The sequence below is a fragment of the Pristiophorus japonicus genome, chromosome 13 (genome assembly GCF_044704955.1).
Source record: "Pristiophorus japonicus isolate sPriJap1 chromosome 13, sPriJap1.hap1, whole genome shotgun sequence".
Taxonomy (NCBI): Eukaryota; Metazoa; Chordata; class Chondrichthyes; family Pristiophoridae; genus Pristiophorus; species Pristiophorus japonicus.
Genome location: NC_091989.1, coordinates 173,567,943 through 173,586,362, shown reverse-complemented (window position 1 = coordinate 173,586,362; position 18,420 = coordinate 173,567,943). Strand labels below are relative to the sequence as shown.

At 48.2% G+C, this 18,420-nt stretch overlaps 2 protein-coding genes across 4 annotated transcripts in view; both read left to right on the top strand.

Moving 5' to 3' along the window:
- The first annotated feature begins 300 nt into the window (after positions 1-300).
- Positions 301-1,618, top strand: LOC139278223 (uncharacterized). The gene is made up of 2 exons (XM_070896866.1): positions 301-1,463; positions 1,555-1,618. The coding sequence occupies exons 1-2, from the start codon at positions 301-303 to the stop codon at positions 1,616-1,618; spliced, it is 1,227 nt and encodes a 408-aa protein (XP_070752967.1).
- gse1b (Gse1 coiled-coil protein b) overlaps positions 1,291-18,420 on the top strand; it is a 643,131-nt gene continuing 626,001 nt past the window's right edge. For 2 of the 3 annotated variants that reach the window (XM_070898264.1, XM_070898263.1), the window contains exon 1: positions 1,708-2,535. In XM_070898264.1, the coding sequence (XP_070754365.1) occupies positions 1,783-2,535 (753 nt within the window). In that variant the 5' untranslated portion in view covers positions 1,708-1,782. Of the gene's footprint in view, positions 2,536-18,420 lie in introns of all 3 variants that reach the window. The other variant, XM_070898265.1, reaches the window with a different exon arrangement.

The following is an 18,420-nucleotide window of genomic DNA, read 5'->3' as shown; positions in this document are numbered from 1 at the left end:
GTTTGCGGAGTAGGAGTTGCATTGTGGGACGATGAAGATGCTCACTCGGCGATGGCGCTGCGCTGGCGGGCGGAGGGGAGAGCTTTGCAAAGTTTGGAGCCTGGTGCCGGAGCAGTGAGTGCGCTGTCGGTCCGCCCTTGAGGTGGGAGTGTGTGTGTGTGGGGGGGAGAGAGAGAGAGAGAGTGAGTGGTGGTGGTGGGGGGAACATCTCCAGCCCCCCTCGGTAGCCCAGCCCACATACCCCCCCTCCCCACATACACACACACACTCACACACTCTCTCTCTCCACCAGCAGCGAGCATGAGTGACAAAGAAGCGGCTGCCCCGATCTCTAGGAAGCACCGGCTGATGGCAGCGGTGTTGCCCAGCGGGGACGAGGGCTCGCCGGCCGGCTCGGCTCGCTTGCATTGCTTCATCTGCGGGGGCTGGATGAGCCCGGGGCGGGAGCAGAGGCTGCAGGTCCGGACCAAGTGCCCTGCCGGAGCCCCGCTGCCTTACTTCCCCTTCTTGCTGCACCAGGAGCCGGCGCCCGGAGCCCGGGAGCTGAGCGCCGAGGGCTGGGTGCTGGTCTGCTCCGTGTGCCGCTGCTTCCTGGGCGAGCAGTGGGACTCGTTCGAGAGGTCCCGCACCCCGGTGGACAAGCGCATGTACTGGCTCAAGCGGCCCCACCAGTGCGACGGCCGCGCCGCCTCCCAGGAGTGGAACCCCACCTTCGAGCCCGAGAGCAGCCTAGCGCCGGGCGGTAGGGAACTGGACCTGCCCGACTCCGAGCTCTCGTCCCTCTCCGACCAGGACATCTCGGACCTGGAGCTGGAGCTGGAGCACATCTCGCAGGCTCTACCCCCTCCTCCTCACCAGCACCACCACCACCACCACCCTGTCCTGGCAGCCTCTGCCCGGGCACCGCCGTTCCCGGGGCTCCCCGTGCCCTTGGCATCGTCCGCGGCGACCCACGACGCCGGTCTGACCGGTGGCCACCAAGCGGAGCCGTTGACCGCCCACCGCCCCAAGCGCCCGGCCTCCTGCCAGGCCAAGAGGGGCAGCGTGAAGAGAGGGCCGGCTGGCGTCGCTGGCCCGGCCGATCCCAGCTCTGCCCCCCTCCCGCCCCCCGTCTCCTCCTCCTCCGACGGGACCCCGAACCGCTTGACCCCTCTGAAGTTCAGCGACAGCAGTGACCCCAGCGGCTACTCGTCCTCTTCCGAAGACGAGATCCGCATCACCACCAGCGGCGACGAGGAGGACGGAGGTGCCAGCTGGAATGGCGAGCTGAGCATCCGGGAGGTGGTGAGGTTCAATAGGCAGGGGCGGGAGGCGGGCAGCGTCATCACCAAGGCCAGGGGCCCGGCCGAAGCCCCGGACCACTCGTGCTTCATCTGCGGCACACGGCTGCTCCCGGCCTCCCAGCACCGTGTGCACGTGCAGAAGCAGGAGAGCCCCTCCGACGAACCCTTCTTCCCCTTTCTGTGGCTTCACAACCCCCCTCCCGGAGCCCGGCCCCTGAGCCCAGAGGGCAGCACCTTGGTGTGTTCGTTCTGCCACGTATCGTTGACGCAGCAGTGGCAGGGCTTCGAGGTGGCCAACGTACCCGTGCTGCAGCGCCTCTACGTGGTGCCCTTGAACGCCGGCGTCTTGGGCGCGGTGGCCAAGGACGTGGGCGCCAGGGAGCCGGCGAGCGACCGGAAGCCCGCTCCGCAGGGCTGCTACCTGTGCGGCGAGGACTGCGGCGGGGAGAGCAGAGCCGTGCGCTCGCGGGGCCTCGACGGCAGCGCGCGGGACAACCCCATGTACTTCCCCTTCATTCGGCTGCTGCCCTGCCCCCCCAACTCCCGAGCCATGGGCGAGAGCGGAGAGGTGTGCTGCTGTCGGAGGTGCTATGCCGTGCTGGAGGACATGTGGGCGGCGTACGCGACCTCAGAGCGTGAGGAGCTGATCTCCTCGGCCCAGGCCTTCCTCGGCAGGTACCTGCAGATCAACGCCAGCGCCTCGCGCCCCGGGTCGGCTGGCCGCCAGCTGCTGAGGACTGGGCACACGTCGGCATGCCTCCTGTGCGGGGTGGAGCTGGAGGCCGGCCGGGAGTTCCAGCTGAACGTCAACCCGCCCAGCCGTCACGGCGACCGCGAACCCTTCTTTCCGTTCTTGGCCGCCCGCTCGCCCTCAGTCCGTGCCCGGCCGGCAGACTCGACGGGCTTGTCCTTCACCTGCGTCTTGTGCTGCCACGACCTCCTCGAGCAGTGGTGGCAGGGGAAGAACTCTCAGCATCCCAGCAGCCCCTGGTCCCGGCAGTACAAGGTGGACACCTTCGTCTGCTTCTTCTGCCGACAGGAGAGAAGGCGCTACCTGGGTCTGAAGGCTGTCACGATAAACCGGCTTCCCGTCTTCCTCTACGCACCTCGAGTGGCGGAAACGCTTGTGGTGGACGATGGCAAACAGCTGACAATCGGGACCTGCGAGGATTGCAGAGCGACGGTACTGGCTGGGAACTGTCTCAAACAAGGAAGCCAAACGGATTCTTTATCACCATCCCGTAATGTGAAGGTAAACCGTTTGTTTCTTTTTACATCTGATGGCCCTCTGTATTGCATCTGATTTGTGCTGTTATTTTGGGAATAATCGTTTTTTTTTTGTTAGTTTGCAATGCAATATATTCACAAGGCAATGGTCTGGCATAACTACACCACTCTAGCTGTCCACTGTATTTCAAGGTGTCCATAAATAATGTCTATTTGGATCGATTTAAAGTTGGGACAGGTGACATTTTCAGCTGTGTGTGAGAGACCGGTTGCGCTTTCACTATCAAAAGCGTTTTAAATCTGGGCAGATGGTGCCCGCCGGAATGGACACATTGATGACTGGAAAACTGTTAGCAACGTGATTGTACCCAGGTAAAACTTGAAAATAGAGCCGAGGATGTAACCGAGGAGGCTGCCATCGCACATCCGAAGCAGACAGGCGCCTGCTCAACATAAAACAATGAAGGCTTGCTCATCCTGAAGTAGAGGTAGAGAGTTGTGACGTTGTCTGAGATCCTGCCCCTGCAACACAAGCAGTCTTTGCTTCTTTGATTCATTCTGGGGAGCGAACACGTGAGAAATTAGACTTGACGTTTGCCACTAACGTTTAGGACTAAGAAGGAATTTTTTAAAAGTCTACTTTGCAGTTAGCGTACGTGGCGAAACATATTTTGCAAGTTGTAACGGTGTTATTCAAAGAGTTAAGCCTAGAACCTATTCCCAGGCATTCTTGTATTAAGACACACACCACTGGTAAATGTACACTGGTGAATTGTAAGAACTTTGTTTCCACTTTAGGACTTTGTAGCAAATTGCTTTAAATCTGATATCGTTCCCAGAATGCTGAAAGGATGAGTAACCTGTAAATATCAGGCAAGCTGCAAATAATGTGTTTCTAACTGTTCAGTGATGTGATCTGACTTTTCTCTATCAAAAGAGGTTTGTCAGCAGTTGTTTCCCGACTGATAGATAGGGCAGGCGCTATATCAATGCAGGTTGGTCATCACCTCTTTTTGCCTTGTTATAATGAGCATGCTGTTCCTGTTTGGTCACTAACAGAGGAAATAGCCTTGTCCCCCTCAATATTCAGAGGCAGCGTCTTGCTGCATGTGTTGTGGGAGCAGCTGTGCATCATTTTGACTGAGACAGTGTCACGCCCTGTTAATCGCTGACATTACGGCAAAGTGTAATCGTGGGTGGGTGAAGTTTTTACATGGCCGTGCTGCCGGCTTGTGTTTTTTTAATTTGGATTTCAGAAACGTGTAATAGTGGGTGTCTGAAGTTTCTGCTGGAAATCCACTTGAATGGCGGAAAAACAATGAAGTATAGATGCTGAAATAAAAACAGAAAATGCTGGAAATACTCAGCAGGTCAGGCAGCATCTGTGAAGAGAGAAACAGAGTTAATGTTTCAGGTCGATGACCATTCGTCAGGACTGGAAAAAGTTAACAAGTTTTTAAGCAAGGGCAGGGAAAGGGTGGAGGGGAGGAAAGAACAAAAGGGAAGGTCTGTGATAGGATGGAAGGCAGGAGAGATTAAATGACAAACGGGATGATGGTCTGAGGCAAAAGGAGATGGTAATGGGACAAGTTAAGAAACAAAAGATGAGTCTAGATAGGGTGTAAATGGAAGTGGCAGAATCATCAACAGCTGGGATAGGGAAGAAACAAAACAGAGAAAAGTATGGGCAGAGGTTATGGTCTGAAATTTTTTAACTCGGTCTTGAGTCCAGAAGGCTGTAAAGTGCCTAATCGAAAGATGAAGTGCTGTTCCTCGAGCTTGCTTCTCTACTAAGTATGGATGCTGCCCTTCTTAATTGAGCTGTGCCTGAAAAGAACGTTTTTGAGTTGTGGGATACTTGAGGTGAAGTACTAGTAGCTATAGGTCTGTCATGGGAGTAATCAGAGCGTCACACAAGATACTGAGTTTTGGGGTGACTTTTTTATCTTTTTTTATAGTGTATTGGCGCCAATAAGCTAAATAAACTTGGGCACCGTGCTGCATCACATGCGTGAGATTTTCACAATTCACAGTGCAGACTTGACACAATTTGCTTCTTCCCTCTAAATGCTTGGCAAGCGTTCTGTTTGTTAAACACTTTTCCTACAAAGGCTGTGGCTCTGTAAGCTGGAAGAATGCACTTTCCTTTCTCATTAGGCATGTCCCTTTAAGAGAGTCTACCACCGCCCCCCCCCCCCTCTCCTGTGCAGGGTGACCTTTAACCTGTAGCGCTGTGTCAGTCTCGATGCAATGAACCAGACTATAGTTAAATGCCGCTTCTTGCAGCAATTGATCATTGCCCGCAGGAGTCAACCACTGCTATTTTTCAAACAAACTTGAACTTGCACAGTAGTGCAGCATACAGTATAAAGATTTATTCATTTTTTTTGGGGGGGGGGGCTTAAGGTTGGAAATGTTTTCCCTACAGTTACTGCATCCTAATCCTTTCATAACACTCTGCTTGATGGTTTGTGACAGTCTCCACTGCTTTTCCGTTCGGAGAAAGGGTTAAGGGTTTTATTTGAAATCCCCAAATGCATGGAACAAGCCGCATTGCTCCAGGATGGGATTTTTTAAAAAAACCTTCCCTCACGGCTGACTGCCTTGGCCTCTCCTCACCGTCAATTAATCTATTCTGTATCTTTCTGAACATGCAATGTTTATAACAGCAGGGCACTTAGTACCTCTCTAGTTATACAACTAAACACTGTAGGAACAAAAATAGAATAGGATTTATACTGAAGCTTGAATTACATAGGAACAGGAGGAGGCCATTCAGCCCTTCGAGCCTGCTCCACCATTCAATTAGATCATGGCTGATCTGCACCGCAACTTCATTTACCCACCTTAGCTCCCTTGATAACCCTGGATAACAAAATCTGTTGATCTCAGTTTCCAAGGCATCATCTTTTGGGAGCAAAGTTCAAAATTTCTACGATCCTTTGTGTGAAAAACTGCTTCCAGATTTCTCTCCTAAATAGCCTACCCCTAATTTTAAGATTATGTCCCCCTTGTTCTTGATTCCCCTCACCAGAGGAAATTGTTTCTGTCAAATCCTTTTAACATTTTAAATCCCTCAATCAGATCATCCCTCAATCTTCTAAATTCAAGGGAATGCAAACCAAGTTTATGCAACCTGTCCTCAATATTTAACCCTCTAAGTCCTGGTATAATTCTGGTGAATCTGCGCTGCAGCCGCTCCATGGCCAATACACCCTTCCCGAGTTGCGCTGCCCAGAACTGAATGCAGTATTCCCAAGTCTCCCTGCAACTGAAGCATTGATTTTTCTGCCCTTTTGTAATCCAGCTCTCTAAGGTAAAGGCCAACATTCCAGGAGCTTTTTTTTCTGATGACTTTCTGGACCTGCCCGCTAGCTTTAAACAATTTGCGTACCGAATGTGGAGACTAACGCTGGGGCTTCCACTGGTGCCTGCAGGGCCTTTGTGCCTTAGTGTGGAGGCTATTTGCCTGTCCAGGCAAATGGCAGCTTGAGTGCGATCCTGTTTACCACTGAAATCCGTATTTCCACCAGGCATCGCTGGCGAGAAACCGGAAGTGGCAACCCTGGAGGACTGTCCTGTTTTTCCCCATCCCAATTTAGCATTGCTACCCATACTGTTATCTGCTAACTCAGTTATTTTTACAGAATTCATTCATGGGATGTGGGTGTCGCTGGCAAGGCTGGTATTTCTTGCCTGTCCCCAAGTGCCCTTGAGAAGGTGGTGGTGGTGAGCTGCCTTAAAAAAGGCTTGCTTGACCATTTCAAAAGGTAGTTAAGAGTCAACCACATTGCTGTGGTTGGCACATGTAGGCCAAACCAGGTAAGGACGGCAGATTCCTTTCTCCAAAGGACATTATTGAACCAGATGACAATACTAGCTTTAAAAAAAAATCCAGATTTATTTAAGTAACTGAATTTAAATTCCCCAATTGCCGTGGTGGGATTTGAACTTGTGGCTCCAGATCATTAGACCAGGCCTCTGGATTACTAGTCCAGTAAGATAACCACTATGCTACCATATCCCATTGTACAGCAATAGGGATTAAACCCATGATCTTGCTCTGTATGGATCAGCAGCATAGAACATGGTGTAGTCACATATTGAGCCTTGTGTATGTCTGTGAATTGCTTCATTTGAAGTAACGTGCACCTGTGGGTGGGGGGCTGGGGGGGTAGGAGAGAATGGGAGGTGGGTGAGGGGGGGCCTGGGGAAATGAGAGTGGGGGGGTGGGTCTGGGGGAATGGGAGTGGGGGGGGCTCAGGGGAATGGGAGTGGGGGGGCGGCTAGGGGGAATGGGAGGGGGAGAATGGGAGCTTGAGGGGGAGAATGGGAGTGGGAGGACGGGGGGTGGAGGGGTGTGGGTATGTAAGGTGGAGGTGGGCGTGGGGGAGGGGGAGAATTGGAGGTGGGTTTGGGGTAGGAGGGAATGGGGGTGGGGTGGGGAATAGGAGATGGGAGTGGAGGGGGCCTGGGGGAGGGAGGGGAGAATGGGAGTGGGGAGAATGGGAGCTGGGGAGAATGGGAGGTGGAGGGGGTGGGTATGGAAGGTGGTGGGGAGGGGAGAATTGGAGGTGGGTTTGGGGCTGGTGCGAATGGGAGGAGGAAAATGGGAGAGTGAGGGGAGCTGGGGGAGAATGGGAAGTGTCGGGGAGAATGGGAGGGGTGGGAGGGAGAGAATGGGAGGTGTCTGGGGGGGGGGAGAATGGGAGGTTTTGGGGTGGGGGGAATGGGAGATGGGCTGGGGGGGAGGGGGAGAATGGGAGGTGGGCTGGGGGGAGGAGGGGGAGTATGGGAGTTGGAGTTGGGCTGGGAGGAGTGAGTGGGAGCGGAGGTCGGTATTAACAAGTATGGGTGGAATAGCTGCATTCCTGCATGTACAGGACAAAGGAAAGGGTATAAGATAATGACGGTACTTAAGCAATAGCTAGATCACGTAGTTCTGGTCTGTCATTCAGGCTGCAGTGCTGAAAGCAGGATTCCCTGCATCGCTTCACTGCTGAGTGGAAATGAAAATTCCAGATGTGTAGCTTTGCCGCCCACATTACTGATCCCGAGGAGCAGGGAAACAGCTGGCAACCATTATAAACAAGGCATCAGTTATGCGATGATTGTCTGATTTTGGGTTTTGCTTATTTGATTATAAAAATAATTGTCAGTGTGCACTGCTGCGTTCTTTATTTTCAAACTGTAGTCTATTATAATAAAGATTACATAACTGCACCCTCTAGTGCTTATGCATATAATTACACTTAAACAAGGTGAGCGTGTATGGTGGGGAGTGGGGCATCTCTTTCAGTGCACATAGTATTTCTTTTTTACTGGAAAGCAAGCAGTACTGAATTTGCTGGGGATACAGAATTATAATTGTTTTTAAAAAAGCTTTTTCAAGGGTAGCAGAAAAGGATTCTTTATGCCCGGTGACTTGCCGCAGATTCCTCTATGAGAGGTTACTCATTCCACTGATTATCCTCATTTCACATCACCACTGCTGTGTTGGTTCACTCCCTCTGCCAGTTCAGGAGATTTTCGGGATGTATTTGCCACGTAATGGATAGCGATGCTAAATTGAGATGGGGGAAATGTGTCCCTGTAATTTCGGAGATTACTGAAGCCCTGAGACTGCCTTTCCAGGGGCCCGTCACCCACTGCTTTGGTTTAATGTCTCATCCGAAAGACGGCACCTCCAACAGTGCAGCACTCCCTCAGTACTCAAATCTCAGGCATGGGACTTGAACCCACAACCTTCTGACTCAGAGGTGAGAGTGCTACCCACTGAGCCAAGGCTGACACTTACGTTGTTCACATGTGGTGGGAACAATTTGAGGTGATAAAGTAAGAATTGTATCACAATACTAAAGTGTATTGGATACAGTGTGACTGTTGCTATAGTGCATTGATACTAATTCACAAAATAAACCTGGTGATAACATCGAGATAACGAACAGTACAATTATCTGAGCTTTATGTATCGTGGTTCGTTGTAATTGTACCTCCGGACAGAGGCATCTTTTGTTTCCAAATGTCTTGTTTGATTTGTACCTGAAGAATATCCATGACGAAAAGTGTGTTTCTAAGCTGCAGCGTATTTGTCACATTATGTACTTTTAATTTCAGTCAAAATGTTTTAAGCGCTCATTCTAATCTTTCAGTGGCAGCCTCGGCTGACTGGCAGCACTCTTGTTGCCGAGTCAGAAGGTCGGAGGTTCAAGTCTCGCCCCAGAGACCTGAACACACAATCCAGACTGGCATTTCAGTGCAATAGTGAGGGAGCGCTGCACTGTCTGAGTGCTGTCTTTGGATCAGGTGTCAAACAAGGGTGGGTTGGCCCAGATTTTGCGATGGGTAATGACGACGAAACTGTCAGCATTCTGCGCCATTACCCCTCTGAAACTGACCACGACTTCAGGATTTAGTGCATGTAAATGTGGAGATCCTGAAGTTACAGTCAGTCAGTCCCTGCTCCGACACAGGTTGCACTGTGGAACTCCCCAGACTCGACGATCAGTTGAAATCAGATGTAAGAATTAAAACTTCCCCTTTTACGATGGAATATCGCTGAAAACCCCTCACTACAATTTTAAGCCTGGGTTTTTATCGGTGTACTGACTGCCGAACAACCATTCTGGTCCTGAAAAATGAATTTCATATTTGTGGAATCTCAAATGTTTCTATTAATATGATTAAGAATTAAAAGATTTAAAACCATTTTTTTTTAAGTTTGTTTGATATTTCAGCTTCTATTACCCCCCGCCCCCACCAAATGCTAATCTTGTGCATGTCCAAATCTTCATTTCTCTCTCTGTAAAACTTATAAAAAGTAAATTAGAATCTGTGCACTTTACTTCCTGGTTTGCAGATTGAGAGAATTCTTCAATGTGATTGGCTGCTCAGCTTGCTTGATGATGTCACTGTTACTGGACACTAGAGATTAGCTTGATTTGGCACCAGATTAAAGGTCGGAAGAGCTGCAATCAGCGCCGCAGAGATCGCTAGATCTTTGTGGGCAGCTTTCTTCGAGGTCAGCGGTGAGCATTGTCGCTTCACCGTTGACTACAAATTCCAGGCCATAGCCTGGAGATGGGGGGAGGTTATTGATAGAATAAGAACATAAGAAATAGGAGCAGTATTAGGCCATTCGGCCCATCGAGCCTGCTCCGCCATTCAATAAGACCATGGCTGATCGGATCATGGACTCAGTTCCACTTCCCATAACCCTTTACTCTCTTATCACTCGAAAATCTGACTATCTCCGCCTTCAATATATTCAATGACCCAACCTCCACAGCTTTCTGGGGCAGAGAATTCCATAGATTTACAACCCTCTGAGAGAAGAAATTCCTCCTCCTCATAGTTTTAAATGGGCGGCCCCTTATTCTGGAACTATGCCCTCTAGTTTTAGTTTCACCTATGAGTGGAAATATCCTCTCTGCATCCACCTTGCCGAGCCCCCTCATTATCTCATGTGTTTCGATAAGATCACCTCTCATTCTTCAGAACTCCAATTTGTATAGGCCCAATCTACTCAACCTATCTTAATAAGTCAACCCCCTCATCTCCGGAATCAACCTAGTGAACCTTCTCAACAGCCTCCAATGCAAGTATATCCTTCCTTAAATATGGAGACCAAAACTGTACGCAGTACTCTATGCGTGACCTTACCAATACCCTGTACAGTTGTAGCAGGACTTCTCTGCTTTTATACTCTATCCCCCTTGCAATAAAGGCCAACATTCCATTTGCCTTCCTGATTACTTGCTGTACCTGCATACAAACTTTTAGTGTTTCATGCACAGGGACCCCCAATACTGCAACACTTTGCAATTTTTCTCCATTTAAATTGTAATTTGCTTTTCTATTTTTACTGCCAAAGTGGATAAACTCACATTTTCCCACATTATACTCCATCTGCCAGATTTTTGCCCACTCACTTAACCTGTCTGTATCCCTTTGCAGATTTTCTGTGTTCTCCTCACATATTGCTTTCCCACCCATCTTTGTATCATCAGCAAACTTGGCTACATTACACTTGGTCCTTTCATCCAAGTCATTAATATAGATTGTAAATAGTTGAGGACCCAGCACTGATCCCTGCGGCACCCCACTAGTCACTGTTTGCCAACCGGAAAATGACCCATTTATCCCGACTCTCTGTTTTCTGTTAGTTAGCCAATCCTCTATCCATGCTAATATATTACCCCCCTACCCCGTGAACATTTATCTTGTGCAGTCACCTTTTATGTGGCACCTTATCGAATGCCTTCTGGAAATCCAGATACACCACATCCACTAGTTCCCCCTTATCCACCCTGTTCGTTACATCCTCAAAGAACAATCATACATGTACCTCTGGATGGACTGATTGTGAAAAGCCAAACATTTATTTTCTTGCTCCAGAGTATTTTTTTACATGTACATAACGGAGGCATGGGAACAGTTTCAAATTTGAGACCTCAATTTCAGATTCACTTTTGGTTTATGATGTCACTTGAATTTCTTGATTTGATTACTGTCTTGTAATCAATCCCAGATAAAAAAATATTCTCTCCTTTTTACTCCTGCATATGTTATGAAGCATCTTCCCAGAAGGCGAAATAATCACAGTACTTACAGTGCGAATGAATGGCAGCTACCCCACGGAGCATGTAACCTAGGAGAGATGAAGTTACAGATGTGGAATGTTCAGCCGCTTGTGTAAATATCAGAAGCCACTTGGTGCAAGATAGTGTTGAGGTGCCAGCTTTCCCATCATTTAAAAGCTCGTTTTTTTTTTTATCGTGACCTTATAATGAACAGGAGTAGTCCATTCAACCCCTCGAGCCTGCTGCGCCATTCAGTTAGATCAAGGCTGATCCATACCTCAACTCCATTTACCTGCCGTAGCTCCATATCCCTTGATAGATTTTTGTTAGAGAAGTCTTGAACGCTCCAATTGTGCCAGCGTCCACAGTCTTTTAGGGGATGAAATTCTAGATTTCTACAACATGTGTGGGAAAAGTGCTTCCTGATTTCACTCCTAAATGGTCTGGCTCTAATTTTAAGGTTAGTGGCCCCTCGTTCTTGATTTCCCCCATCGGAGGAAATAATTTCTCTCTATCTATCCTATTGAATCCTTTCTGGCTCAGTGGCACTCTCGCCTCTGAGTCAGACGGTTGTGGGTTCAAGTCCCACTCCAGGAACCTGAGCACAAAAAATGAGGGACTGCCGTCTTTGTCGGACGTGCCGTCTTTCAGATGCGATGTTAAACCGAGGCCCCGTCTGCTCTCTCAAGTGGATGTAAAATACCCCATGGCACTATTTCGAAGAAGAGCGGGTGAGTTATCCCTGGTATCCTAGCCAATATTTATCCCTCAATCAACATCACTCAAAAACAGATTATCTGGTCATTATCACATTGCTGTTTGTGGAAGCTTGTGCGCAAATTAACTGCCGCATTTCCCACATTACAACAGTGACTACACTCCAAAAGTACTTCATTGGCTGTAAAGCGCTTTGAGACGTCCGGTGGTCATGAAAGGCGCTATATAAATGCAAGTCTTTTTCAACACCTCGATCAGATCACCCCTCACTCTTCTTTATTTGAGGTTTATTGCAGGCACTCTAATCGATTTAGAATTGGGGGAATCCCTGACCGACCTGTGATCTCTGGCTGTGCTAAAATTGTTTGGGCCTGCGGGACTGTGCACAGCTTAAGTCAGCATCTCAACGAGAGGCAGGAAGGTGGGGGAGGAATGGTGAAACATCCAGTCAATTAACCCTCGATTACCTGATCACCCTCTGTGATTTCACGGCTTGGCGATTACCTCCGATACCAATGAGTTGCATTTTAAGTTGGATCTTTGATCATTTCCATTATTCGTTTATTCACAACATGCCTCAATACATCGCACACGTTGCACTACTCGCCATCTGAAGAGAAGAGGGAAGGCATAAGGAGGCTACATACCTTTTGGAAAATAAGAGTCTAAATGGAGTCTAGGGGTACTCATTCGCAAATCTTTAAAAGTTGCAACGGTAAGGCCTTAAAAAATCTCTGGAGTAATAGAATTGAAAAACAGGAAAGATATGTCCAACTTGTATAAAACCTTGGTTAGACCTCACTTTGAGTACTGTGTACAGTTCTGGTCTCCCAATTCCAAAAATAATAGAGGCACTGGAGAAGGTGCAAAAAAGATTTACAAGGATGCATTTAGAACTGAGCGGTTGTAACTTTCAGGAAAGATTGAACAGGCTGGGAGTCTTTTCTCTGGAAAAGAGAAGGCTGGGAGATGACCTGATAGAGGCCTTTAAAATTATGAAGGGGTAGACGTAGAGAAGATATTTTCAGTTCTGGGGCAAGTCCAATCCCATGCGTTATAGATATGATAATCACTAATTAATCCAATAAGGAATTCAGGAGAAACTTCTTTACCCAGAGAGTGGTGAGAATGTGGAACTTGCTACCACAGAGAGTAGTTGAGGCGAATAGCACGGTCTTTAGGGAGAAGCTCGATAAGTACATGAGGAAGAAAGTAATAGAGGATTATGCAGATAGGGTTGGACGAGGCTCGTGTGGAGCATAAACACCAGCTTGGACCTGTTGGGCCTGTTTCTGTGCTGCAACTTCGATGTGGCTGTATTCGTGATCCGATTTCACCGCTAGTTTTGATATAGCTCCACGGAGAGATACTGGAGTAGTCAGGATGACTCACCCGCCCATTTAAAAATATTTGATTTCCCTATTAATGCCGCCCCCACCCCCCGGCTATCCGCCCCGTCCTGAGTTTCCACTTGGCTAGGCTCCATGGCTAAGCATGTAAAAATCACCACGTGAGGAATTGTGACCACAGATTGGCATCCTAGTGCTCTGTGGTGTAACTCACTGGCTGATGCTCCATCGGATTTTCTGAGTTGCTGTTAATTGGTTCCAATGTTTGTGGGCGCGCACACATACATACCAATACGTATAAACTGTTTTAACCAAGCACTAGGGTTTATTTCTAGAGGTATAGAATTGAAAAATTGGGAAGTTGTGCTTAACCTATATCGACCCTCCGTTGGACCACACTGCGTACAGTTCTGGTCGCCATATTATTTTTTAAAAAAGGATATAGAGGCACTGGAGAGGGTGCAGAGAAGATTTACAAGGATGATACCAAAAATGTGATTGTGTATATATATCAGGAAAGGATGAACAGGCTGCGTCTCTTTTCTCTTGGCGGCCGGGGGAGGGGGGGCGGGGGGAAAGAAGGCTGAGGAGATGTAAAAGTTGGCTTTTATTTTTGATATTGATAGTTTTATAGAATAGTCTTGGGGCTGGGGAGGAAGGTTATTGAGTGCACAAGGTGCTGCATGGGCTGTGAGCTGTCGGAGGGCCCCAGCAGGTAATGGTGAGCGAGCCAACAGTCGGTGAATGATGACCGGGAAGTTGCTGAGCTGAGATGAGCTGTTCTTTCCTCTTTTTTTTTTGGTTGCAGTAGCGTGAATTCTGCAAAGATTTTATTGGGAGTGGGATGTGATCCCCCGCACATAATTCAGCACTGATGGGTATTTCATTAGCCAATTCTGATCCAAGAAGTTGAAAGTGTGTTTGTGTGGAATGTCGCAATGGTGCAGGAGGGGAAACGTTTTCTGAAGCTGGAGGTAAAGAACATGTTTGCAGACGGTCGGGGGTGGGGGAGGTCGGGGAGTCTCTGCATCTTAAGCCTACCTAAGGTTGTATAACACTGGCACGCGAGCGCAGATTTTCCAAATCCAGGCTGACTGCGAGGAGCCTCATTCAGCAGCCATACGTATCAGGAAATGATGGATGCTCTGCCCATGACTTTCCATCCGTTCCGGAGAGCTCAGGCTCCCCACTGGCAGTGTGTATTCGGGAAATTGGCCTTGGGCTTAAAAGTAAAAGCGTCTGGAGGAGACTGGCTCCATAACTCCGCACCGTGAGCTAAACTATATATGGTTAAAGAACGTGGCCCAAGTCACGGGCTGGGAACTTGCAAGCACCAGTTTGGTTTTTTTTGCCGTCTCCTGTGAGGCAATGCCCAGTTCAGTACCTGCTTGGCTCAGTCGGGCAGCACCATCACCTCTTGAACATTGTGGGTTCGAGTCCCACCCTAGCGTTTGAGCTCATGATCTAGGCTGACGTTCCAGTGCGGTACTAAGGGACTGATGCGTTGTCAGAGGTGCTGTCCTTTGGGACATTAAAGTGGGCCTCCATTCATGTGGTGATTCACATGCATGTTTTCCATGGTACTATTCACAGACAAGCAGTAGGATTTGCTGGTGCCTTGGCCAACATACCTTCCTTTCATCACCTTACTGTTTGTGGGATCTTTCTGTGTGTCGAATGGCTGCTCTCTTTGCCTACATAACAGTCACTGTACTTCAAAAGTAGTTCATTGAAGCGCTTGAAGATTTTTCTGAGACGTGATGCGGTGCTACACAAATGCAAATCTTTCTTCCTTGGGTGGCAAAACTAAATTCATGATTAGTGCGTGACTATCCGAGCCTGTGCCGTTCGATTTGGCATATATAGGCCCCGAATTTGCTGTCAGCAACGAAGCAAAGGCATTTTCTGCTGGCCCCGAAGTAAGCTTCGCACAAGGATCTCTCGATCTCCGTGTTGAACTTCCGGTTTTCCGACGTTCGATTCCAATCAATGGAGTATAGTGGGGATTCCCTAGTGCGAGCTGCTGTGACGTCAACAAGCTGTCTAAGCAGCCAATCAAAACACAGAATTCTCACAGACAGCGAACCAGGAAATGGGTAAACTCTTAAAATGTTAACTTTTTAAGAATATTAGAGAGAGCAAAACAAAGATTCGGGCTCTCACATGGAGAAAAGGCAAACCTGAAATAAAAATGAACAAACTTTAAAAAAAATAATGTTCTTTTCAAAAGTTTCTTGATTTTATTTTTTATTAAAATGGATGAATTTTACACTGCGCGAAATTAAAATAAATTTTTTAGGGCCATAACCTTTGTTTAGCAATCTATACACTGTTACAACACCAGTGGCACCTAATCCCTTTCGGTCTAACTTTTAGTGGGGAATTTAACAGTACAGGTTGAACCTCCCTTATCCAGAACTCCCTTATCCAGAACCACCCATTGTCCAGAACCATTCCGGGCCACCGGATGACACATGTGCAGAACTCTGACATGAACAAATTGAAATCCTGCCTTGCTGTTGACTCTCGCAATCGCTGGCCTGACCCCGCGATCCAGCGCCCGCCCCCACCCCCCCCCACCCGTCATGATCTCTCTGCCGAACTCCCAGCCCCAAGCCAGTCAGCCCCGATATCCCCTTGCTGAGTACCTGTACCATCCAATTTAACATGACCGCCCCTCCTCCAGAAAAATCCCTTATCCGGAACAGGCCAGGTCCCCAGGGTTTCGGATAAGGGAAGTTCAACCTATATAATTACTGTAGAAGAACCGAAGTTTTCATCGGTTTCCATGATTTGAGAGATTTCACTGATTGCCGCCTCTGTGGTGGGATGGGGAGGGGACGGTGGTTGGAGGGGCAAACTGTAATTTCAGGATCTTGCATTTGGCTGCGCATTCCACCAAATCCTGAAATTTTGAAGGCGAAACGACGGCAAATACTGCAAGTTCAGGACCGCTAATTCTGGACCATTATATTTTTGTTTCTGATTTTTATTTGAATTCTCTCTCCTTTGCTGTGCGCTGTGTTACACTGGACTTTTCCAAAACATCTGTTCACCAGCGATGTGGATAGTCCAATAGTCTATGGAACTCTGATCCCAGTATTGTTCTACTCGAAGGAACATCAATTGTGGAGTACTGCATAATGTGACTTCAGTATCACTTATTTAGAACCTATTGCTTTCAGGGTAAGGGTGAATGTCAGAGTTCTCTACTGTTGGAAGTGTTGCCTGAAGTCATTTCATTTTGTGAATGAGCTGGAGGGAGCCCACTGACTCTCAATTAGTAAATGTCGCCTCAATTTCTACCATATTTTCTTCCTTTTTTATCTTCCCTCTGTGAAGTGCTCGGAATGTGTTTCCTGCATTAAAGGTGTTATATCAGTGAAATTGTTGCCGTTGATTTTTTGTGGATAAGGAGAGAAGCTGTTAGGACAGGCTGGTTGCTGAAATGGTACAGCTGGTTCAGACAGTGAGTACTCGAGGAATGTGCCTGCTTTAATCTCTGCTCTGTGATGAGCTGGCTGATCCGGGCAGGATTGGTGGGGGGAGGGGGCTGAGTGGCTGGAAGATATATTGGTGTGTCAGCTGTGGCTCAATGGGTAGCACCCTCACCTCTGAGTCAGAAGGTTGTGGGTTCACCTCCCAGGGACTTGAGCGCAAAATCTAGGCTCCAGTGACACTTCAGTGCAGTGCTGAGGGAGTGCTGTACTGTCGGAGGTATAGAAACATAGAAAATAGGTGCAGGAGTAGGCCATTCGGCTCTTCTAGCCTGCACCGCCATTCAATGAGTTCATGGCTGAACATGCAACTTCAGTACCCCATTCCTGCTTTCTCACCATACCCCTTGATCCCCCTAGTAGTAAGGACTTCATCTAACTCCTTTTTGAATATATTTAGTGAATTGGCCTCAACAACTTTCTGTGGTAGAGAATTCCACAGGTTCACCACTCTCTGGGTGAAGAAATTCCTCCTCATCTCGGTCCTAAATGGCTTACCCCTTATCCTTAGACTGTGTCCCCTGGTTCTGGATTTCCCCAACATTGGGAACATTCTTCCTGCATCTAACCTGTCTAACCCCGTCAGAATTTTAAACGTTTCTATGACGTCCCCTCTCATTCTTCTGAACTCCAGTGAATACAAGCCCAGTTGATCCAGTCTTTCTTGATAGGTCAGTCCCGCCATCCCGGGAATCAGTCTGATGAACCTTCGCTGCACTCCCTCAATAGCAAGAATGTCCTTCCTCAGGTTAGGAGACCAAAACTGTACACAATACTCCAGGTGTGGCCTCACCAAGGCCCTGTACAACTGTAGCAACACCTCCCTGCCCCTGTACTCAAATCCCCTCGCTATGAAGGCCAACATGCCATTTGCTTTCTTAACCGCCTGCTGTACCTGCATGCCAACCTTCAATGACTGATGTACCATGACACCCAGGTCTCGTTGCACCTCCCCTTTTCCTAATCTGTCACTATTCAGAAAATAGTTTGTCTCTCTATTTTTACCACCAAAGTGGATAACCTCACATTTATCCACATTATACTTCATCTGCCATGCATTTGCCCACTCACCTAACCTATCCAAGTCGCTCTGCAGCCTCATAGCATCCTCCTCGCAGCTCACACTGCCACCCAACTTGGTGTCATCCGCAAATTTGGAGATACTACATTTAATCCCCTCGTCTAAATCATTAATATACAGTGTAAACAGCTGGGGCCCCAGCACAGAACCTTGCGGTACCCCACTAGTCACTGCCTGCCATTCTGAAAAGTCCCCATTTACTCCTACTCTTTGCTTCCTGCCTGACAACCAGTTCTCAATCCATGTCAGCACACTACCCCCAATCCCATGTGCTTTAACTTTGCACATTAATCTCTTGTGTGGGACCTTGTCGAAAGCCTTCTGAAAGTCCAAATATACCACATCAACTGGTTCTCCCTTGTCAACTCTACTGGAAACATCCTCAAAAAATTCCAGAAGATTTGTCAAGCATGATTTCCCTTTCACAAATCCATGCTTACTTGGACCTATCATATCACCTCTTTCCAAATGCACTGCTATGACATCCTTAATAATTGATTCCATCATTTTACCCACTACCGATGTCAGGCTGACTGGTCTATAATTCCCTGTTATCTCTCTCCCTCCTTTTTTAAAAAGTGGGGTTACATTGGCTACCCTCCACTCCATAGGAACTGATCCAGAGTCAATGGAATGTTGGAAAATGACTGTCAATGCATCCACTATTTCCAAGGCCACCTCCTT

Coding starts and splice junctions, on each gene's coding strand:
- LOC139278223 (XM_070896866.1), top strand. CDS start 301: ATGAGTGACAAAGAAGCGGCTGCCCCGATCTCTAGGAAGCACCGGCTG. Junction 1,464..1,554: donor GAACCCTTCTTCCCCTTTCT/GTGGCTTCACAA, acceptor TCGTTGACGCAG/CAGTGGCAGGGCTTCGAGGT.